Genomic DNA, 25,107 nt, shown 5'->3' with positions numbered 1-25,107 from the left:
ATTTTTACGACTAATCAATAAATTAATGTTTAAAAAAAAAATCTGCACATAAAGCTAAAGTGGCGCCGCTTGAGAACATGTTGATGGAGGAAGCTTAAAGTGAATGTTTGTTGGAGGCTCTTGGTGCTAATTCTGCTTCTGATTGGATGAGACACAGACGGATATTTATGAAATTTACAATGTACAAAACACTACAGACCCTTACTATGAAAAACAAAGTAGGTTTTCATCAAAAATACTACATTTTCATGTCATTTTTGCTCTATTTGAGTCTGTGTGAACCAGAAAACGATTAATCGATTACTAAAATAGTTGTTGACTATTTCAATAATATTAATAATGATTAGTCGTCAATTAATCGATTAGTCGTTTCAGCCCTAGTGACCAGCTCGACACAGTAAATCTTATTTTTGCAGTGAATATTCAAAGAATGGATCTGGATGAGGGCCTAACCTGTTTAATTCTCAATTCTACTGACTTTAGTCGACATCTCCATGGAAACGAGCTGGAGACGTACCCACTCCCGGTTAAGTTATTGTCATGTTTTAGCAGGGGCGAGCCGCTTAGCACAAAAGTACATGTTTGTTTGAGGTATTTTTCAATGGTGAAAATATCTATCATGAAGTAAATGCTTGTATTTCAATTTTGTCTATCGGGTAAAATCTTACACGGTGTGGCTTTAAGGCTACTTCCTGTCCACATTTAAACGTAAGTAAAACATCTAATGAAAATTTTAAAAATTATTTAAAAAATGTAAGAAAATTTAAATGAAGTTTCAGATGGTGGTGCTGTTTTACCATTTGTTAGCGTTAAACTAGCGTTAGCCTTTAGCTTCATGGCTAAAACGCTTACAGTTACACAAAAGTCCCATCAGGTGAAGTATCTACATTTTGAGTAAAGTTTTTAATATATCACTTGTTTCATGTACTGTTTGAACATTTATTTCAGAAAGAAGCAGCTAATTAACTCTCCACAGGAATAGAGCCCCACAGTCCCGCCCACTCCCGGTCACGTGCAACACAGACCGGAAACAGTTTGTGCCCCAGAAATAAAAAGGAGAAGCGGTGTTTTATCCTAACGTATGCGGACAGTTACCAAGTAGGCTAGTTCACAGGTCAGCACACACTACACGACTTATTTTGGACGCACAGGAGAAACGTGAGTGATTTTACCGTCCTAAATGTGAACACACAGAAAGCAGCGGCCAATCACAGAGTGATATAAAGACAGGAAAACACGTCAGCGCCTCCCTTTTCATTTCTCTGTCAAAACAGCTGCGCAAACACCTCATGGCCACAGCCCCACACGAAACAGCACAACTTTATATCACCAAAAGTTCATGACAACGACCTTTTCAAGCTACATTTCAACCACGAACAGAGTTTAGGGGCACTTACTGAGTTTGGAGACGAACTGTTTAGCTTCACCTCGCAGCTAACGGCTAGCTTCTCTCCGCTTGCCTCTCTCCGCTTTCTCCGCTTGCCTTTCTCCGCTGTTTCCTCCGTCTCCTTTTCTTCTTAAATCCGCTGAAATACGTCCCGCTTCTTCGTGTCGCCGACTTTTCTCTCCATTTGACAGAACCATAGCCAAGTTGAAGGCTTCGTAGCAGCAGTAGCCTAGCACTGCGGTGTTGCGTCACCGTTGACCAATTGGGACACGCGCACGTTTCCCCACGCGCACAAACACAGGTGTCGGTCGTTATGTGTGAAGACGTTCTATAATTGCGCTGAATCCAGTCGTGTAGTGTGGACCCCCCATGCTATAGAAAATTGTTTTAGACTAAACAAATAGTGTAGTGTGTGCTGACCTTTTCGGGAGTCTTTTCATAGTCCGTTAGCATTTTTTTTTATTTTTTTTTACTTTTTTTCATATAAATAATTTCAAAATACAACATCTCGTCGTGGTACAAAATACGAGAAAAATAAAAGATATAATAGATATTTATTTTATTTTATGTATTTTTTATTTTATTTTTTTAGCCTGCTGCTCAATGTATTTTTCAGTTCAAGACTGTGATGTTATATCGCTAAGCATCATGGGATTAGCAGGTAAAAATACTGGAGTTATTGTTTACATCAAAACACTACGGGACACTACTGTGCGATATATTTGCCAGCAACAACTCAGCAGCTAACAGAGTTTTTCCCCGTTTTTTTTTCACTTTTTATACTGTTTTTAGCTAATGTTAGTCTATGGAAAATACATGCCAACAGCCACAAACATGGCAGATCTCCATGGTCACAGCAGATTTCCCCAAAACTCTATATCCATTAGCATTAGCCATCAAAGATCACAAATTAAGAATGATTCAGATTCACATTTAGGTCAAACCTCTTTAGAAATCATGAATGAATGTACAGATTTGAGATTTTACTTTAGATAACGTATAAGAGTGTCCTCTGAGCTAAATGCTAACTCAAATTCAGTTAAGTTTCTCTCCTCCCTATTCATTTCTATTGGGATGGAACGTTGAATTTAATCGGGTCTTAGATTCGACGGCCAACAAAATGTGGTAGGAACAGGCTCATGAAGGCATTTATGTGATTTCTATGGTTGTTACCCTGGAGAGTGAGCGCCATACCTATGCAATATTCCAGGCTCAGACCGAATCTAGCTCAGGGACGAGGACAATCTTGACCTTAGCATAAATCTACAGTCACCAGCCCCTATAGACCAGGCATACATAACCTTACAACCAGAGGCGAATTCTCAGACTATTGTGCCTATAGGAGTCCATCTCGCCGTCTTTGTGAAATATCACCACTGCCGCGATCTTACCCTCTCCGTCTTCCTCGAAAACAGCGCCTCTGAAATACACTTTGGTGGAAACAGATCCATCTTGTGCACTTCCAAGAATCTCGCTTCCGGTCACATTCTTTATGAGCTTGTGTCAAAGCAACGCTATCATTTTCAGCTAACAGCCTCGAGCTTTTCTTCTCGATTGTGGCATATACAACAACAACATTGAGCCACAACATTACGACCATTCTCGCTGCGGTTTAGTCTTCGCTTTAGTCCCGACTTCGCTCTGATTTAAACTTGCTTTTTTAACCGACTTGCACAGCTTTGTTTATAGGTTGAAGCTTTTTTGGAAATATCCACAGAGACTTTCGGTTCAGTATTCCTGTCAGGGCTCCGCGCGTGTGAGGAGATTTGACAATGAAACAGCAAAAAAGGCATTTTCTGCTTTTGTGAATTGAACAAGAGAAATCGTGTAGAGTAATTTTCCAGCCTGATAGATTTAGAATGGCACACTGCATTAGCGCTGCCACTTGACTTTGTAGCTGGCGGTTTCGCATTCGTGGATGGAAAAATGTATCCCACTATTGTTTGATCAGTTTGTAGCTTTTCAGTCGCATTATATTAAAGCAAATGGGCTTTTTGTACTGAATGTCTGATATCCTTAAATCGTTTCTCTCTTTCCCTCTCTCCTCTGCAGCGGAGTTGATGTACACAGTGGAGCTGGCTGGAGGTCTGGGGGCCATCTTGCTGCTGCTGATTTTCCTGGTCACTCTCTACAAGTGCTACCGCATCGAGATCATGCTGTTCTATAGGACGCACTTCGGCAGCGAGGACTTGGACGGAGGTAAGGCACCGTTTAGGCGCCAGAGGTTATTATTTATGTCAGCCTGGAAATTACACGGTGGTCAACACTCCTTTAGCTCGGCTCGGCTGTGCGTCAGGCTTCCGGTAGGGATTGAAAAGCGTCGTAATGCATTTGTGCTGCTGTATCATTTAATGCACGGCCTCGTAGTCAATGAGAACGACGAGGAAGAAGAGTTATAGATGGATGACGATGATACAACGCGAGGAAACATAAAACATTCAAGGTGCATTTAGTCAGACACTATGATCCCCCATCATTTCTACATTTGTCTGTGTAGGCTCTCAGTCATACAGGAGTTCTTCTGTTCTCTGTAGTTGAAGTGTGGAACGTTTCGCCTCTAATCCGAAAGGCTTCGTCAGTGCACTAAAGTTAGAGGAATAGTTCATTGTTTTTCCATACTGAGATATGTTCTTACCTGAGCTTAGACGAGCTGATGCATCTGGTCTTTCTACGTGCCCTCAGTCACACAAAAAGACCAAAGATGTTGTTAGCATCTTTGCTAAACTAACATTTAGCCTTAGAGATGCTAACAGCACATCTAAATCTTTTATTCCTCGAGCATTAACGTTGTTTTACGAATCTGTTTTCTAGATGTTTTTATTCATTTTTTTGTTTTTGTTCTATTGTAATTGACACAATTCAGGTTAAACATTTTGTTATTTCCTGCAATGTCAAATTTAAAGGAATAGGCCACCGTTTTTACATACTGATATGTTCTTACCTTAGCTTTGACGAGTTCTTTAGTTCCTGTCTGATCTTCACCCGTGCCTTCAGTCACGTAAACACAGCGCAGACGGCGTTAGCATTTAGCCTCTCCCTCTCTCCACTATAGCTCCAAAACAGGTCAAGATAGAAGATACCAAGCTCTTCTACGTTTTCCCTATTTAAATATGGTTACGTGAAGTGTTACACTACAAAGTATAATTACACAAAATTAAACAATGTGGATTTTCTAAGCGGATAAAAGGGGGAACTATATTGTAAGGCGTAATAATACCAGGAGTAATTCGAAATCCGCGCAGTAATCTTCACTTTACTGTGCGGATGCCAAAGGATCTCATTTCCTAGTTATCCAGAGTGAGATATTTTTTTGTAATTCATGCACTTCTTATATTTGAAGAGTTACGCTGTGCTAGGCTAGTGTAGCCTGGCATCCAGACTAATCTCTGATGTTTATTAATTAATAAACAGGAGACTAACAACAGAAAAGCTACTGCTTGAGGCGGGACTAATGTGGGACAACCGAAGCGCATAGCAGCCAATGAGAACATAGCAGATGTGACGACAGAAACGGCGACAAGAAAGTTGTATCATTCGGACATTAACAATGGCGCTCCTGCCACACGGAGTTCAGTAAATGACTTCTGTCGTTCATGTTAGAAACACTTAAGAATACAAGCATACCGGAGCATTACGGGAAGTGGTTGCTTGTGTTGAAAAACTACAAAACAAAGGCGCAACAACGTGATGTTCAGGGAGCTGCTCTGATTGGTCGGTCGGCTCCATATCGCTGCGTCACTTCCTTTGAAAGCGCAATGGAGTGTTGCCAGACCCTCTTCTGTAAAGAAGCGGAGTCTGGTTGGCGAGACTAAGGCTAGTGCTAGGCTAGCGCATTTCCACAGTATCAGCTAGCCTGCATTAAAAACAGCCTGACCCGCTCCACAGAGCACCTGAGGCAAATCACTTATAACACCAGACTAACCATATAAACGTCTGTGTCATAGAATAGTTTTTTGTTTGTAGCCACCCTACATTTCTCTGACACTTGTGGCAAATCTTTCCCCTCTCTCAGATATTATTTCAGTGCGTGTGGGTTTGTGTGTGTAATACCTGTCTGTCCAGCGAGCATATCATGATGAAATCCCCTTTTGTTGTAATCCAGCGCCTTGTTAAAGCTCCCGCGTTCGTGTTTGATTCCTCTGGTCCAAATGCCTGGGCTCGGGAAAGGCATTTCAAACCACTGCTGCTGATCGTCATGAACACTTCGTTTTTTCAGATACTTCTCCCTCTATGACACAAGTGAAGAGGGGGTTATGTTGATCAATCAATAACTCCTCCGGCCTCCTGAACTGCTGCCGTGCGTTACCGATGATTGACACACTGACAATACACAATTAAATATGATTTCCACCACAGTGAGGTATTAGGTAAACCAAAAATCTATCCTATGCTCCTGCTGTGTTTGGTTTTGAGATAATATGCTAAAAGTTGCTCATGTTTTTCATATCTTCTCCCAACAGCTAAACCCCGCCTGTGCTGTTAAGTCGAGGTGACACACAAAGTGGTTTTGTGGCAAAGAGAAAAACACAAATGAGATGCAAAATACTCTGTAAAAAAATAAAATAAATAAAGAGCCTCAGATTCCAGCAGCAAACAAGTCCACAAATCTTTGATGCCGTTGCCTTTCTACTTTGCATGCTCGTATTTAAAGTAATCACAAGCCAGACGTGGAAAACATAGCAACAGGAAGCCGAGATGCAAGGACTTCTGGGTAATGCAGTTCAAAGCTTCAAACAGTTGTCGCTTGCTTTCTTCTGGGCATGACTTCTTTTTTTTTTTTGAAAGGTAAAAGGAGGTCTTTGGACAAGTTGTGTTTGGAACTTTACCAAAAGCAAGAAGGCATTTTTTGTCAGAATCAACTAAATAAATGGAAAAATTTGGCAGAGGTTGTGAAAGTTTAGCATTTCTAGCGCCGTGGCGGAGTTTGATGTGACAATTTTAAAAACATGCCGGCGTTTGTGAAAGGCTACTTTAAAAATCTGTTTCCCCAATGGAATAGAAAACATGATTTCGAAAGCCAAATTGTCTGTGTGGGATTGCGTTTGGGATGTCCTGATAGCAGCTGTGCCAGTGCGTGTGTAGAAACGCTGTGCACTGTTGGAAGCATTTTTTAAAGGCAAATTGCACTTTTTGTTTGTTTGGGAAAGACGAGTATTAATGTTGGAGGGTTGAGGAAGCAGGAGGATGGAGAATGTGTACGTCTCGCCTCCTCTGTTGAACCTTTGAGTTTATTCTTAGTCAATGACGCGATCAAACCCCATAGTGAAGTGATTACATATAATTTAAGCAGATCCCCAGCCCTGCCCTGGACCAGACGAAAACACGAACTCGGGGAGCTCATCAGCACAAGCTAAAAAAGGGCCGTTATTATCGGGCCCGGCGGACGGATCTTGGCCAAAAAGGCATCAAACTCGAGACGAGGAGCGAGTTTTAATTTGATTTCTCCGTAACGAGTCTCAGAAGTGTCGGCTCGGGCGGCGGAATGTGGGGAATGATGTCGGTGGAGGACCGGAGAGACGGGGGAGAGACGAGGGAGAGACCGGGGAGAGACCGGGGAGGGAGGAGCAGCTTTTAAGGTCAGGCAAAGGCATCTGGTCTCTGGTTCGATTCCCGAGATGGGTGAGACCGTTGTGTGTGCAGTTCCAGTCTCAATAAGAGAAAACTTTCATAGTCAATAGTCCCACTGATCTTTCATAAAGGCATTTGGTGACAGAATTAAAATTACAGTTCCAGTCACACTCTCTCGATATGTGAGTCAGTATTTGAGATTAACATGCAAGATTGTGTGTGTGAACTCTCTTAACCCTGCCTTTTTGACCTCTAGTCCGGTTCACTGTTTAGATTTAAGCTGATTTTCGTGGAGAAAGTGATGAAAACTGAATATTTTTGGGAACCTTATGGTATAAGCAATGAGGAAAAACAATGTTTCCATTTGCCCTTGTCACTTGGTAAAATTGACCATATGCATAACTTCAAATCATAACAACGCCACCCAAGAAGTGACTTCCTGTTTCTATCCAGCACGCCAAAATAAAAGCACTTTTCTTACTCATTATTTGTGACAGAAAAGACAAAGGGAGAGAGGGATATTGTTCATCCAATTACACAATGGAGATCATTTTTTTCACTCAAACTTGGCTTTAAATACTGTTTAAGTGGTGCTAGCCCACAGTTAGCTTCTTCTTCGTGGTTCCATTAGTGTGTATTGGTGGCTCCGGTCCGGTGGCAGTCAAGTTGCAAGCATGGTTTTCTGGCCAGAGACACCAGGGGGAGATGAAAGACCCTCCAATCATCCCATTAACTCTTGTATTACCCCCAGAGGGACTACGAGTAAACAAGTTTCTTAATACTGCTTTAATTATATTCTTGTCCGATACGAGCTGTGTGCTTTCATTTTGGCGTGCTGGATCGAAACAGGAAGTCACTTCTTGGGCAGTGTTGATTGATGATTTCAAGTTATATTATATATATATATTATGCAGAGAGACAATGCTGTAATTATACCATTTTTCCATCAGAGTAAATGGGGAGTTCTGGTCGTTGCTACGGGAACTCCATGAAACATATGACAAGGGTTTCATTGACTTTTTGATTGGAACGACCAAATGGAATTTCTTGACACTCTCCACACAAAACTCTGGCAAAATTACACTCACTGAAATATTAACGCTCCTGAGAATACACAATGCATTAAAACATTTCTATTACATATTTCCCTCTAAACTTTTCCGCCCTCGTTGAGACTAAGTGGCGACTGTCCAGCTAAGGTGCATTAAGACCCCTTTGTAGTAACTCTTGTCCTTTAATTGACTCAGATTTGAACATTTGTGCCAGAACACTGTGTGGTTCACCAGTCTATGCGTCCTTGTACATAAAGTACACTAAACATTGAGAAGTTTCTTTCTTTTAAACTGTGTTCACCTCCTCTCACCTGCTCTTCCTCTGATCTCATCCAAAGTCATTACGAGCGTCTGCCCCATGTTTCTCAGCCTTTGCCTTTAAGTCACTCGTGCACGCAGGAGTGGAGGAAAAAAAAAATCCCCCGCTTGAACTCCAAACGCCAAATTCACCAGCGGTGTCTCTTTTAATTGCGCCACCCCGAGCGAGCGCCGGGACCAGAGGAACAGATTTTCAATTTGTTCCTGCCTATAAAAGGTTTAGGTTCAATAAGACACAGCGGGCCGCCTCCGGATGTCCCGAGGGAGGGGCGTGCTTTAGATTGGATCAGTGCGTCTCCACCGGAGCGGCTACACCTGCATCAGATAAACGCTCCAGCAGCATCTGCGCCACCGTGCTAACGGAATAACAATGATAGATGAAGGGAGACGGCTTTGTGCGGGACTGAGGCGGAGATCTGAACCGCTAAACAGAGTGGAGTTAGAAAGTGCAGAGTACAAGTTTTCATGTTTTCATAATTACCGTATTACTGAGTGTGATGTGTTAGGACTTAGAGGAGGGACGACTTTCTTCATTGTCAAAAAACAAACCCTCTAATTGAAGCCCGAATGAAAACTTACAACAAGTGCCTGTGTCGTATATCATACGGTCTACACATGTGTGTTCTGCTCAATGGCCGCTGGTTACTCGGCTTTATGACCACGACGCTAGGGGGCCGCCATAGATACATACAGTTCACAGTTTTTCACACTTTGTGAAATATAAACTATTTTCTATCTATGCCGTCTTGACTCTAGACGGCATCTCAGGAATCACCCATACAGTATATGGTCATGTTTGAAAACAGTTTGGAGAAAAATCTAAACTTTCTTTAATTATTCAAAAACTACTTTACCCCTCCTGGAACCGCCACCTTAACGTGGTGGAGGGTTTGAGCACCTGAATGATCTTGGGAGCTCTGTTGTCGGGGGCTTTGTGCCCCTGGTAGGGTCTCCCAGGGCAAACAGGTCCTGGGTGACGGGTCAGACAAAGAGCGTTTCAGAAGCTTCTTATGAGAGACCAACAGGCCCGAACCATGAGGCCGTCCTTCTGTGGACCCACCACCTGCAGGAGGAGCCATAAGGGGCTGGTGCAATGTGATTTGGGCAGCTCCAACAGCTGCCCCCACGACTCGGAAACGGACAAGTGGAAGAAAATGGATGGATGGATGTAAAACTACTTTAACAAAAGCTGAATTATGAATATAGTTTTCTGCTAATAAAGATGCAAAGACATGGAGAGGAGCTAAGTGGTTCAACAGCCCATAAATGCATAAATAACGGAGAATGCTAACATGATGCTACATGTTAACATCGAGCTAACGCTAGCTATGACTGCTGTTTTTTTTCCCGCTTCTACTGAACAATCTGCTGTGAATAAACATCCATATGGACCTGATTTAGACTTGACTCTATTTGTATGTGATAAATAAGTTTATATTTTGCCAGAAAACGGCTTAAAACTTCCCAGAAGATTGTATTCCCCCCTCGGCAAAGCCACGCCCCCTTCTATGACACGATGCCGTCTGTATCTATTGGGATGCTACAAATATGCTAGGAAAGTTAGGAATGAGTTTGGACCACAACTTGCATTGTAATTTTGTGGCTTGCTGTTTCATTGTTAGCTATTTAAACAAAAAAATCAGGTACAGGGGCTTTAAGATTCTGTCTGTGTTCTGAGATATAACACATTAGTCTATATATAGCGCTGTCTAGATGTTCAAAGTCACTTTACATTCACTCCATGCTCAGTATTTAGGTTTAAACTTTAAAGGTTTGAGCACTCATAACAACATGTAAATGGATCATATGTTTTCGCTTATTAAAAACTCAAAAATGCACCAAAACTTTGAGATGGAGCCTTTTAATTCTAAGGGGACAATTAACATATTTAATTTTTGAGTTGTGTTAATTGATATTGCCTGTCACTGCGGTTGTGCAGAGGAGCCGGGTTTAGGAACTTTTAGAAAAATAAGGTTAGTTTTCTCCTCTTAATTTGTAAACATTGAAAAACTTTTCCTCCGGTTCACTTTTTCCCCCCCCCTCTTACTTTTCTTTTAACTCTAATTATTTCGAACAAACGGCCCCTAAATATTCACAGCATGACAGCGCCGCTCCAAACTCCCAAACTAGATTTTACACTAAATTTAATTACCGCTCCTCGCCCGCCCTCTGATGCAAAGTATTATTCTCCTGGACTAAATCTAATAAAGGCCAAAGCAAAGCAAAAACAATGTGGAAAATATACGGTTTGTTCCTCCTTATTCGCAGGCCATTTTCTGTCTAAAGGAATCCTGTCTGTTGTGGGTTCACGAGTTCGCGCAATACCTCGAGGCCCTCGCTATACTGCATATGTACAGTATATTTTATGTAGAGTAGGGAGAGGAGAGGGGGGTTAACTAACTACAACTTAGCGTATAGCACATTTGCTCCTATATAACGCCTTAAGTTCAACGCACAATGTTAATGAAGTCCACGTGCATCGCTTATACATGTGTGGGGGAGTCTGCCCCACGGGGATCAGTAAAGTGCATCTTCACACCTTAACTAATTGCTCCTATGTATTGTAGTGGACGCAATGATGCATCTACAGGGTTTAGAAGATGTTTTTTTTTACTCATTAATTGTCCGTGAGAGTAAATACTACGCTGATTAAAAAAGACAAAGGGACAGAGGGATATTGTACATCCAATTACACAATGGAGATCTTTTTTTTTACCCAAACTTGGCTGTAAATACTGTTTAAATGGTGCTAGCCTGCAGTTAGCTTTGCCCGTTAGCCTGTTAGCTTCTTCTTCTTGATTCCATTAGTGTGTGTTGGTGATTCTGGGTCAGAGAAGGAAAGCTGCAATTGTGGTTTTCTGGCCAGAAACACCAGGGGGAGATGAAAGACCCCCTATCATTCCATTAAAGGGGCTAGATGCAGGTTAGTCATTTTATACTCCCTGCTGCCACCTCAGGTCTTACGTGTAACTGCAGCTTCTATATTAAGCTCGTGCATGACGTCACTTTAGACCCGAATTAACAGCTTTTTGAGCGACAGTGCAGGATTTTAGAGGCAGTTGTGGTGAACAGGTCTGAGCTCATTCAACACATTAGGACATTGCTGGAACATGTAGAGGGAGGAAATAAATAATTTTAACATTTTTTAAGTCCGTACAGTCCCTTTTAAAGAGCTTTTTTCAATCACATAGCACCAGTCTATATCACACTACAATGACGACGAAACCTTCTGTTGGTCTGTAAATGCAGTATATTAGAATAACTGCCTTGTATAAAATTGCTCTCTCAAAATGGCTGTAGTGAATGTCTTGAAATAGGCCTCTGTCTCTTTAAGAACCTCTGACTCTTTCCGACTCTCCCCCTCCACACACTGTCTGTGGCATCAGTGGGGAGGGGGTTCTGCTGAGGAGCAGTGGTCGGTTACTCGGCTGGTGACGAAAGCTCGGAGGCGTCTCCAGGAGGTGGGGGCGTTCCTAGGAGGACTCAGGCAAACCTATCCCTAAAATGGCCGCCATCAGAGTTTTTACAGATTACTCAAAAATACGTGAATGTGCCAAGTCAACACTTCAGGCATGTTTTTAATGAGGGAATGACATAATAACATGATGTAAAGCTTGAAAAAGTCGATTTTGCATAATACCCCCCCTTTAACACTTGTAGTTCCATCACTTTTGAAGGTCTTTCAAATGAGGCGTTACACTGTTGCTCTCCAGTTGAGAAGCTTTTAGATTTGGGTAAAGCCGAACTGCAGAAAAGGTGTTCGGTTCAGGGGGGTAAGAAATTATGGACTTGATTTTGGCCTTATTCATTTAATGATTTGTAAAGCTTTTTAATGGCCTCCAGAAACCCTGATCTAAATAAGCACAATTCCCCACACATGCAGCCTGGATGAATGAAACAATGCAGAGTTTCAGTCAGATACATTTTCCATTCAGTCACATTATAATATCAAGCCTCAAAAGGTCGATTTAACAATGAAAGGGTCTGATTTTTGTGTTTTTGTTCTTCTTCCCAAGGATGGAGGAGGGAGGTCATGGAAATGTAAACTTAAATGTCTGTATGCCCTTCATGGTCGATTTAAGAATGCTGCAAATTGTAAAGTGCACAAAGGAGTTGGTTTGCTGCTGAAAATGAATTTAAAATATGGAAAGATTATTATATTACAACTACAATATGTATTCATATGTAGTTGCCAACTTGCCATGCTTTTGACTGTTTAGAGGTCCAGAGTAAACCTTCCTCCTGCTTCTCTGCCGCAGATAACAAGGACTACGACGCGTACCTGTCCTACACTAAGGTGGACCCGGACCAGTGGAGCCAGGAGACCCGTGAGGAGGAGCGCTTCGCCCTGGAGATCCTGCCCGAGGTCCTGGAGAAGCACTACGGGTATAAACTCTTCATTCCAGACAGGGACTTGATCCCCACAGGAAGTAAGCGCTCTCCTCTCCCGCGCCGCCTCAACGTCTCGTGGCATGTGTCTGTGGTGGCTCGTGGTGTGTTCATGGTCCATCTGTTCGCTGTGACTAAGGCCTGTTTAATTATCATTGCACTGTTGCATTTTGACGTTTCATGCCTGAGGTCGAATTGCGGAGTTATCCATCACAGCTTATTATTCTTATACATTATTATCTCATGCCTGTAAAGTCAGGGAGTGTCAAAGAAGGCATCTGTAGTAGTAGTAGCAGTAATACCTTTGTTTACAACCGGGTGCAACCGTGTCAGAGGAAGGCCAACTAGCATGTAGCCGCTGTTAGCAAAACATTAGCCAAGTTAGCTTATTAACTTACCATATTAACTGTCTTTTAGCTGCTTCTTTCCTCTTGTTTTTGACTTAACACTTAAGAATAATCTCACGGCCCTTGGCTTTATTTCATTTGCCTTAATTGTTCTTGCATTGGGACCCGCCCACATATTGAGGCGGGAAACTATCGCGATAAGCTATATCCTTGAAGGCCTTATTATGCCACAGAAACTAACTCTACAGCTTCAAAATGACAGTAAACCTCTGTTAAAAAAAAAACCTTAAGTATTACTTTCAAAACAATTGGAAATAAATGAACAGACGATAATTATTGAGCCCAAAAAACGTATTGTTTATCTGTCATTTATTGAACGATAAGTCGATGTATGTTAAGTGGTGGCGTCACAGCTCTACTTCCAGGTCCGCAGATGTGCGAGAAACTACAAAAAACTCTTTAATACTACAATCAGAAGATCTCTATGGACGTACAATATTCAAGGACCGTGACGTCGCCCGGCATGGCGCAGCCGGGGCCCCACCCTGGAGCCAGACCTGGGGTTGGGGCCCGAACGCGAGCGTCTGGTGGCCGGGTCTCTGCCCACGGGGCCCGGCCGGGCCCAGCCCGAAGGGACGACGTGGGCCCGCCCTCCTGTGGACCCACCACCCGCAGAGGGATCCGTAGGGGTCGGGTGCGGAGAGGACTGGGTGGCAGTCAGAGGCAGGTGCCTCGACGACCTGGTCCGCATGCACAGCTTTTGGCGTTCGGGACATGGAACGTCACCTCGCTGGGGGGGAAGGAGCCTGAGCTTGTGCGGGAGGTTGAGAGATACCGACTAGATATAGTCGGGCTCACCTCCACGCACAGCTTGGGTTCCGGATCCCAACTCCTGGAGAGAGGCTGGACTCTCCATTTTTCTGGAGTTGCCCGCGGGGAGAGGCGGCGGGCTGGGGTGGGTTTGCTCATATCCCCCCAGCTCAGCCGCCACGTGTTGGAGTTCACCCCGGTGGACGAGAGGGTCGCGTCCCTACGCCTTCGGGTCGGGGACAGGTCTCTCACCGTTGTTTCGGCCTACGGGCCCAACATCGGTGCAGAGTACCCGGCCTTCTTGGAGTCCCTGGGAGGGGTACTAGATAGTGCTCCGACTGGGGACTCCATTGTTCTGCTGGGGGACTTCAACGCCCACGTGGGTAACGACAGTGAGACCTGGGAGGGGGTGATTGGGAAGAACGGCCTCCCCGATCTGAACCCGAGTGGTGTTCTGTTATTGGACTTCTGTGCTAGTCACAGTTTGTCCATAACGAACACCATGTTCGAGCACAAGGGTGTCCATAAGTGCACGTGGCACCAGGACACCCTAGGCAGGAGGTCGATGATCGACTTTGTAGTTGTGTCATCTGATCTCCGGCCGCGTGTCTCGGACACTCGGGTGAAGAGAGGGGCTGAGCTGTCAACTGATCACCACCTGGTGGTGAGCTGGATCCGCTGGCAGGGGAGGAAGCCGGTCAGACCTGGCAGGCCCAAGCGTGTTGTGAGGGTCTGCTGGGAACGACTGGTGGATCCTTCTGTCAGTGGGGTCTTCAACTCCCACCTCCGGAAGAGCTTCTCCCAGATTCCGGGGGAGGCGGGGGACATGGAGTCAGAGTGGACTCTGTTCTCCTCCTCCATTGTCGATGCGGCTGCTCGTAGTTGTGGCCGTAAGGTCTCTGGTGCCTGTCGCGGCGGCAATCCCCGAACCCGGTGGTGGCGCCCGGAAGTAAGGGATGCCGTCAAGCTGAAGAAGGAGTCCTACCTGGCCTTGTTGGCTTGTGGGACTCCTGAGGCAGCTGAGAGGTACCGGCAGGCCAAGCGTGCTGCGGCTCGGGCGGTCGCGGAGGCTAAAACTCGGGTCTGGGAGGAGTTCGGGGAGGCCATGGAGGAAGACTATCGGTCGGCCTCGAAGAGATTCTGGCAAACCATCCGGCGCCTCAGGAGGGGGAAGCAGTGCTTCACCAGCACTGTTTACAGTGCGGGTGGGGGGCTGCTGACCTCGACTGGGGATGTCGTCGGGCGGTGGAAGGAGTACTTCGAGGACCTCCTCAATCCCGTCGTCACGTCTTCCAATGAGGAAGCAGAGGCTGAGGACTCGGAGGTGGGCTCGCCCATCACCGGGGCTGAAGTCACCAAGGTGGTGAGAAAGCTCCTTGGTGGCAAGGCTCCGGGGGTGGATGAGATTCGCCCTGAGTACCTTAAGTCTCTGGATGTTGTAGGACTGTCTTGGCTGACACGTCTCTGCAACATCGCGTGGCGGTCGGGGACAGTGCCCCTGGATTGGCAGACCGGGGTGGTGGTCCCTCTCTTTAAGAAGGGGGATCGGAGGGTGTGTTCCAATTACAGAGGAATCACCCTCCTTAGCCTCCCCGGTAAGGTCTACTCCAGGGTGCTGGAGAGGAGGATCCGGCCGATAGTTGAACCTCGGATCCAGGAGGAACAATGCGGTTTTCGTCCTGGTCGTGGCACACTGGACCAACTCTATACCCTTCATCGGGTACTCGAGGGTTCGTGGGAGTTCGCCCAACCAGTCCACATGTGTTTTGTGGATCTGGAGAAAGCGTTCGACCGCGTCCCTCGTGGTGCCCTGTGGGGGGTACTCCGGGAGTATGGGGTCCGGGGCCCTCTGTTAAGGGCTGTCCGTTCCCTGTATGACCGCAGCAGGAGCTTGGTTCGCATTGCCGGCAGTAAGTCAGACCTGTTCCCGGTGCGTGTTGGTCTCCGCCAGGGCTGCCCTTTGTCACCGGTTCTGTTCATTACTTTTATGGACAGAATTTCTAGGCGCAGCCAGGGGCCGGAGGGTGTCCGGTTTGGGAGCCTCAGAGTCTCATCTCTGCTGTTTGCGGACGATGTTGTTCTGATGGCTTCAACGAACCAGGACCTTCAGCACGCACTGGGGCGGTTTGCAGCCGAGTGTGTAGCGGCCGGGATGAGGATCAGCACCTCCAAATCCGAGGCCATGGTTCTCCACCGGAAAAAGGTGGCTTCCCCTCTTCGGGTCGGTGGGGAGTCCTTGCCTCAAGTGGAGGAGTTCAAGTATCTCGGGGTCTTGTTCACGAGTGGGGGACGGATGGAGCGTGAGATCGATAGACGGATCGGTGCGGCGTCAGCAGTGATGCGGTCGCTGTATCGGTCTGTCGTGGTGAAGAGGGAGCTGAGTCGGAGGGCAAAGCTCTCGATTTACCGATCGATCTACGTTCCCACCCTCACCTATGGTCATGAGATTTGGGTCATGACCGAAAGGACAAGATCGCGAATACAAGCGGCCGAAATGAGTTTCCTTCGCAGGGTGGCTGGGCGCACCCTCCGAGATCGGGTGAGGAGCTCAGTTACCCGGGAGGAGCTCGGAGTAGAGTCGCTGCTCCTTCACGTCGAAAGGAGCCAGCTGAGGTGGCTCGGGCATCTGTTTCGGATGCCTCCTGGTCGCCTCCCGCGGGAGGTGTTCCAGGCATGTCCTAGTGGGACAAGGCCTCGTGGAAGGCCCAGGACACGGTGGTGGGACTATGTCTCCGAGCTGGCCTGGTGTCGCCTCGGGGTCCCCCCAGAACAGCTGGAGGAGGTGTGTGTGGATCGGGAAGTTTGGGCATCTCTGCTGAGACTGCTGCCCCCGCGACCCGGCCCCGGATAAAGCGGAAGAAAATGGATGGATGGATGGATGGATACTACAATCAATATTTCTGAAACTCAACAGACAGTTACTGAACATACTTATTTATTAGGCCCATTAGCCAAAAAGGCTGAACCTACTGCTATAAAAGTAATATTTACCAAAATTGCTACATCCGGGTTAGCGGAGGAAAATGCTAACGGCGCAGCAGCTACGCTAACCCCGGAAGTAGTGACTTTAGTAAATATTACTTTATTAGCAGTAGGTGCAACATTTTTGGCTAATGAGTCTGAGAAATAAGTATGTTCAGTAACTCTCTGTTGAGTTTCAGAAATATTTTTTGTAAGAGTTTTTAATGTTTTTTCTCACATATTTGCCGGTCTGCTAGGACCCGGAAGCGGAAGTCGTGACATCACACTTAACAAACGTACAGTGATTATCGTGACAGCCCTACCCACACACTCTTTGTAATGGAAAAAAGTCGTACAGCAGAGTAGAGTATACTAGGTGTTGGATTGAAGTGTGGTTTGTCTAAAAAGACTGTAGAAAATGGTCTGCTTCATGGGCCCCCCTGGTCTAGGGCTCGGGACTGCTTACCCAGGTGTCCCTTCACCTTTAGGCGACGGCCCTGAGTAGAAATAGTATAATAATAGCAGCTACTGTGTCATCAAAGAAGTAGTTCTCTGCAACTGATTGTTGTCGTTATCATGACCAGGGGTGCCGCTAGAAATTCTGGGCCCTGTGGAAACACAAATTTTGGGTCCCCTACATTTTTTACAGATATGATTAATTCCAATAAACATACCCCGTTTCTTTACGCATTGAGTACATGAGCGGCCCTTGCACATTTAGCTTAAGTAGTAATTTTTTTTAAAGGGCTGCTCTTCTGGGCCCCTTAGAAACGTCCTAACCTTCCACCCCCTAATGGCGCCCATGGAATAGTAGCAGTTCTAGTAGTAACTGGCAGCTACTGTATTAGTACTAGCAACATTAATACAACTGAGCCAAAGACGTAAAAGTAGTAGAGATTGTAGTCATGATATGTAGTCAGAGTTGTAGTAGTAGTAGTGCTGCTAACATTGAAATGATTAGTATTGTAGTTCTAGTAAGAGTGGTAGTAGCAGTTTGTATATTTGATTTGTACTACGACATAACTGCCAAGTAATTTAAACCCTCAAATAAGCAGCATACACATTTTAAACCCGTTACGCAGTATTTTTGACCTACATCTCTGCATGTTTTCATAAGAACTTCCCACACTCCCAAAGCACGTCCTTTTATGCATGATCATTGGTCTCCTTCTCAGATTATATTCTCCCATCGACACCAGCCGTCTTGTTTTGATGCTATCGCAGTCTTATTAGCCTCCATTTCAATACTTGCATCTGCCTGCCTTCCCCCGCACACTCCCCCATTACTAATAAACCATAATTGGACCCTTCGATGTCACCCTGTGTGCTATCCGCATCGGGACTTGGTAATATGGGAAATGGCATAAAAATGCAAGGATTGGGAATAATTAGAAAGCGCCAGCTCCTTTGTCTTATGTGTCTATGTGCAAATGTTAGCTCCCATTGGGACCGCATTAGCATCTGAAGCGCTAGCATAATATGAAAGCTAATCCGTAGATATAGATAAAAATCAAATAGGGAATTAGCGACAATATTATAGCGACTCATCATCATCGCTAAGTCTTCGAAGTCATTTTTAGATGGCGGGAAATGTTAATAGCAAATCACACCAATCTCCCTTGGCTTTTTTATGCTACACGTCCCATATTAGACTGGAATAAACTGGTGAAAAGAGTACCCGAAAGAATGAATGGAAAGAAAAAAAAGAAGAAGATTCAGTTTATGCCAGAGTCGAGTCCCCAGTGTTTACAAATGCGTTTTTTTTAACTTGTAACCTCACTTTAAAATGTGAAATATTTATGTTTAGGTTTCACCAATGATCATTTCCAGGATGACACCAGGCTACTTAGAGGTATTTATTACTCCCCCAAACTTTTTTCAACCACAGTGGACACAAAGAGTGGCCTTTCTGAATGCTGAAGCCAGGGCTGGGTACAGTTCTGTTGTTTTTTTGGGTACCCATGTTGTAAAAATCATGGGACACTGTTGCGGCTGCACAATATATCACCACATTATCGGGAAATTAGGTGGTTATTTACCTAAACAATACCTGCCTAAAACAATTTTAATTTAGTTCAATTTTAGCCTTGTTTAGTTCAAGATTTCCTATTATTTTAGAACAAGTTACAAAGAACATATGATGAAATGGTATTGTAAAACGTTTTTCTCATGCAGGTCGCGTTCACATAGACATAGAAACTTTCTAAACAGCTTAAAGGAATAGTCCACCGTTTTTACATACTGAGATTTGTTCTTACCTGAGCTTAGACGAGTTCTTTAGGACCTGTCTGATCTTCCCCCGTGCCTTCAATCACTTAAACACAGCGCAGACGGCGTTAGCATTTAGCCTCTGCTTCTCTCCTCGATGTTCCAAATGAGGTCAAGATAGAAGCTACCAAGCTCTTCCACATTTTCTCTCTTTAAATACTGTTATGTGAAGTGTTACAATACAAAAGCATAATTACACAAAATTAAACAATGTGGATTTTCTAAGCGGATAAAAGGGGGAACTATATTGTAAGGCGTAATAATACCAGGAGTTGTTTGAAATCCGCGCAGTAATATCTTGACTTTACTGTACGGACGGTGAAATACTCCTAGTATTATTACGCCTTACAATATAGTTCCCTCATTTAAGGGGATCTTGTGTAAGTTGAAGTTGAGCTGGATGTGTATCCGACCCACAAAAAGCAGAAACTTGACTGAATTTGAGTTAGCATTTAGCTCACTTTTCGACACTATAATCATTCATTAATGATTTCTAACGAGGCTTTGACCTACATGTGGTTGACATCTGGATCGTTCATGATTTTAAATGTTTGGTGGCTAATGCTAACCGCTATAGGGAAAATACATTGAGAGGGCTAACGGAAAAGCACATTTTGTTAACCATCGAATCCTGGACCTGATTTAAATTAAACGTTCTATCCCCATACAAATGAATAGGGAAGCCAGGCACAATACTGGCATATGGCAGGGTAAGTTTTGTAGCATTTATATAATTTCTGTGCTTTTTTTTTTATCATAAATGTAGTACAGGATGAAGTTTAGTGGCCATTGGATGTGTGTCCAACCCACAAAAAGCAGAAACTTGACTGAATTAGAGTTAGCATTTAGCTCAGAGGACACTTTTAGACGCTATAATCTCAAAAGGTCTATACATTCATTAAGGATTTCTAACTAGGCTTTGACCTGAATGTGGTTGACATCTGGATCGTTCATAATTTTAAATGTTTGGTGGCTTATGCTAACCGCTATAGGGAAAATACATTGAGCAGGCTAACTAAAAGTTTCCCTGACTAGCCTACTTTACGTTTTTCCTTTTTATTTCTATGATCTAACTGTACTCAGCCCTGTCGCTCCTGCGTAAGAGAAGCGTTCGCGTCCCTCTGCATGGTCATGGTATGTTGTTGCCGCCTGTATCAGCAAATTCAAGCGGCAGACTTTTAAATCTGCCGACGGCTTAATCAGAGTAACGACCCCCGCGGCGGAGCAGTCGTTCACTTGTCAAAACGCGGACGTAAAATATGAAGGATTTACGACCGCGCGTTTAACCTTTGACCTTCATTACAGAGACTCAGCAGCACGAGAAATAAAAGGGTTTAGTGCTATCATAATGAAGTCTGCGAGGGAGGATGGCATTTTCATCTCGCCTTCTCTCTCCCTCAGTGTCGCCAATTACTTCTTTTGCGCCAAATGATCTCTCCACCTGGCCACAAATACTTTAATTCCCACTACTTTACTATCTGTTAGTCGTCGTCGTCGTCGTAGTCGTAGTTACCCTCGAAACTCCCTCACCGCTGCACATTATGAGCTTAAATTGCCATAGTACAATCCTATCAGTGCTTTGATGAGAGGGGACTTAGAGCCTGCATTAGTCACACTCGTCTTCCCCAGAGTGTCCCGGGACATCAGCGCACCTGTCCTACAACGCGCCCAAGTGCAGCCCTTATTCTCTCACTACATTATATCGCTAATTTAATCTGCCTAATCACAACTCTCCTCAAGGCCTCTGCGAATCAGCCGCCGCATTAGCCGTCTTAAAATTCACCGTGGTTAATTTTAATGACTTTTTCTTTTTTCTTTCCTCCCGCCACCAGTCCCGCTTTTCTCTCGCTTTGCCTTTTTTCTTCCGCGCGCAGATTAATTGGAAATGCATGCGCTAAACGTTGATTAAAGGCGGCGGCGGCGGCGGCAGCTCGAGCCCCGGTTGCGCGGTTGCGCTGCGGAGCCTAAATAGGAGGATCTTCAAAAGGCTCGCGCAATGTTTGTTTCTGCGTTGCATCACGCGTCTTATCTAAAGAAGAGCCTTTACAATTAAAGTTTGTAGAGCTACAGTATAGGACGTGGCGATATAAGAGCTTCCTTTCATTCAGAGCTGATTACTTTTGATAACGCGCTAAGAACTTCACAACTTCCTATCCCTGGGTTTTGGACTTTTGCCGATTCAAAAGATAAAATGTTTGGTTTTTGATCCTTTAGATACTTTATTATTACTTTATTGCGAATGTACGGTGTGGATCATGATGCCAACACAATCAACTTCAACATTTATGGATTTTCATTTTGATTATGACACTTGTAAGTCTTTTAAGTCTTCAAGGATTTGAAAATGTTCCCATATGGACGACAGATAAATCATTAACGCGTTCTTTAGCAACGTTTCCATAGATATGTATTGTACATTGATATTTCCAACGAAACACGCCCAGGGCTGGCTCTAAGCATAGGCGACCCGGGCGGCCACCTAGGGCGCCATCTGCTGGAGGAGGTTCTAAATAGCGCTTTAATTTTTGAGCCCTATCTACAACATTGGCTCTTTTCGGACATAACTTTGGAACAGAAATAAACACAAACTTTGGGTCTTCATTGTTGGAAACTAGAGAGTCCAAGCTTTCAAACAAGTCCACCCTGGTCCTTCTATGCCTTCAGGGAACTGCGTAACAGTGCTGTCAAAAAAACTACATTTATTTTAGACGTAGAGGTTCCTCCTCCAATATAACTGTTCTGTGCCCATTTAATGATGATCTGATCTTTTTTGATGAATAGATAAACATGATGTAATATAACAATGACAAAGTCTGTCCAAAAGGATTTGTGGGGAAAAAAACCCTGTAGAATGTTATTTGGGTCAAGAAGTTTCAGAAATTAATGATTAATACATTATTTTCCCAATTTTATATTTGGAAAAAAATAAAATAATAAAAATTGTGGCCATACCGCCTTTGCTCTGCACGATCCCGTCAGACCTCGGGAGCTAAGCCAGTCAGTACTTGGATGGGAGACCGTTTGGGAAACACCAGCAAGCAATGTAGTGCGTGAGTGGTGGTCGGAAGGGCCGATGGCACAGATTGGTAGCCTCGCTTCCATCAGTCTACCCCAGGGCAAGGGGTCAACAGTGGCTCACCACCACCAAGTATGGAGTGAACGAATAGTGCAATGTAAAGTGTCCTTGAGTGTCCCGAAAAGTGCGATAGAAAACTATATACATTTTATTATTTTTAGTAGCATTTTTTCAATCTCGCCCAGGGCACCAAATTGGCCACTCCCTGAACACACAACCAGAGTTCAGGACAACGGAAGTCATGAATTGAGGGGGACATTTGGGGAACAAAACATTATGTTTTGACTGACATTGGCTGTAAAAAAGAAACAATGGTGTCCGAGATGATCTGTGGAAAAACAGGCAGAAGTCTGGACGTCTTATGCAGGAGAGGTTTAATATTTAGCATCAGTGCAGGACCCGGAGACACTAGTCTAACCCATCAAGTCTGCCTATGCTTCCACAGAGGTATATACATGCTCTGTTGTGCGTCACACTGATATGCAAGACATTCAGGGCCTGAGAGCCACAGTTACAGCTTTACGATAATGACTGAGAGCTGAATAACATCTCAATAAATCGCTCTCATCCAGGAATAACTTGAAAATAACTCTTGATTTGTCCGCTGTCCCGTGCCGGCCCCTCACCTGTGCTCTTGTGTCCGCCCGCAGCGTACATCGAGGACGTGGCCCGCTGCGTGGACCAGAGCAAGCGCCTGATCATCGTCATGACGCCCAGCTACGTGGTGCGGAGGGGGTGGAGCATCTTTGAGCTGGAGACGCGCCTCCGCAACATGCTGGTCACCGGGGAGATCAAGGTCATCCTCATCGAGTGCGCCGAGCTGCGGGGGATCATGAACTACCAGGAGGTGGAGGCCCTGAAGCACACCATCAAGCTCCTGACGGTGATCAAGTGGCGCGGCCCCGGCAGCAACAAACTCAGCTCCAAGTTCTGGAAGCAGCTCCTGTACGAGATGCCCTTCAAGCGCCCGCTCAGCCTGTCGCACGAGCAGGTCCTGGACGTCAGCGAGCAGGGGCCGTTCGGCGAGCTGCAGACGGTCTCGGCGATCTCCATGGCCACCTCCACCGCGATGGCGACGGCGCACCCGGACCTGCGCTCCTCCACGTTCTGCCACTCGTCCCAGCTGAGGCAGAAGCAGCAGCAGCAGCAGCAGCAGCAGCAGCAGCACCACTACTACCGCGGCTACGACTACGACCTGCCGCCCGGGGCCACGCTGCCGCCGCTGTCCGCCGCCACGCTCGGCAACCAGCACACCTACTGCAACATCCCCATGACGCTGCTCAACGGGCAGAGGCAGCCGGGCCGGTCGCCGCGGCAACAGAGCATGGAGGAGGCCCACGCCACGGGCAACAACGCCATGCTGCCGCTCCTGCCGCGCGAAACGAGCATCTCCTCGGTGATTTGGTGACACAGGACTCGCGGGGGAAAGCTACGACCGCTGCTTTTGTCCATTTTGCACCAGGGGAAAAAGCGGGGGCGGACTTGGAGCGCGGGCCCGGACTCTCCGCGGACGCTTTTTCCGGAAACGATTTGATCAAGGTGGGGACTTTTTGTATGCCTGTAAGAAACACAAGCCAACTATCATCACCCGACAAAGGAATACAGGGTTTGTACATATCCTTTTCTAATTCTTTGTAGCATCCGTGTTTGGGACGACTTCTTTCGTTGTTGTTTTCATCATTTTTATTTTCGGACACTGTTGATTTACTTGTTTGGTAAATGAAGCCTGGTTGACGGAAACACCATCGTTACCTTCATTCGTTTGGCGACGGGTGAAAGCAGGGATACTTCGTGGGCTGCGACTTTGAGGATTTCCCCCATAATGAACTCTCACCCGGAATATGCAAAACTCCAAAAGAAAAAAAAAAACACACACAAAAAAAAACATGGATTTGAACGTGACTGCTTTTTCGGAGGGATTTGAGCGGATATGGTGCTAGGCTTCACGTCTCTCTCCATCTCACGTTATACTTTGGAAAAAAAACAGCCTTGCTATTTACCTTAAAGAAGATTATATCACTGAAAAATTAATTATTGTGTATTATTTTATGAAAAAAGTCTATTTTTGTAACCGAGGGATATTTGCTTAGAGAACTTATAAGGTTTCTGATAGAGGATGGAAACGGCAGTGCTATGAAAATAATATGGTTTTCTTGTTTCTTTCTTTGTGTGAAAAATTCATCATGAATCACAGAAAATAGCTCACTCACTAAATGTCTTATATCCTTATATTGCAAGAAAAGTTGTGTTAATTTCATCTTTGTAGACACTGACCATCGCACACTCACTGGATCAATGATGTCATATTTTTGATAGCGCTATGATCAGCCACAACATTACGACCTTTGGAAATGGTGCAGGTTTTTGAGTTGGACGAATAGTTTGGGGAAACTTTATGGTCATATTGTTATGGCTGACTGTGGCATAAGGGGAACTGTAGGAAAACTTGACAGATATTATATAGGTTTTCCTCCGGAACGTGGCTGTCCAGGGCTAAGAAGTCCCTCTTCTCCTCCATCTCCTTTGCGTTGACAGCTGTGTTATTTGTCAGCCATCTTGAAATGATCGCTGGCCGCTTGGTTTCTCCCGGACTAATGCGTTAAAAAGAAACAAACGTCAGGCGTAACAGGGCTACACTCTCCTCGCTGCTAACAGAGGATAGATACAGACGGCATCTTTGGGAATTGCCCATATATGGTCATGTTCGAAGCAGCCGGTGAGGGAAAACTGAACTTACTCCCATTTCTCCTTTAAGAAAAGCTGAATTATGAATATATTTTTCTATTAAATAAAGAGACAGCGACATGGAGAGGAGGAAGTGGTTCAACAGCCCATAAATTCTTAAAAAGACAATGCTAACCAGGAATCTATGTTAGCTTCATGTGGCATATGCTAACATTAGCTACGAGCCGTTTCGCTTCTATTTAGTGG

The 25,107-nt window shown here is 45.0% G+C and overlaps 1 protein-coding gene across 2 annotated transcripts in view; it reads left to right on the top strand.

The window, feature by feature from the left end:
* The window catches only part of LOC306982181 (interleukin-1 receptor accessory protein-like 1), a 361,844-nt gene extending 336,942 nt beyond the window's left edge, over positions 1–24,902 (top strand). The window contains exons 9-12 of one of the 2 annotated variants that reach the window (XM_079582021.1): positions 3,440–3,586; positions 12,585–12,755; positions 18,640–18,684; positions 22,827–24,902. In XM_079582021.1, the coding sequence (XP_079438147.1) occupies positions 3,440–3,586; positions 12,585–12,755; positions 18,640–18,684; positions 22,827–23,584 (1,121 nt within the window). In that variant the 3' untranslated portion in view covers positions 23,585–24,902. The remainder of the gene's footprint in view (positions 1–3,439; positions 3,587–12,584; positions 12,756–18,639; positions 18,685–22,826) is intronic. The other variant, XM_079582022.1, reaches the window with a different exon arrangement.
* The last annotated feature ends 205 nt before the right edge of the window (positions 24,903–25,107 follow it).

This window comes from Gobius niger, assembly GCF_951799975.1.
Source record: "Gobius niger genome assembly, chromosome: 23".
Classification (NCBI taxonomy): Eukaryota; Metazoa; Chordata; class Actinopteri; order Gobiiformes; family Gobiidae; genus Gobius; species Gobius niger.
The sequence above is the reverse complement of the archived record's forward strand: the minus strand, read 5'-3'. Positions and strand labels throughout refer to the sequence as shown.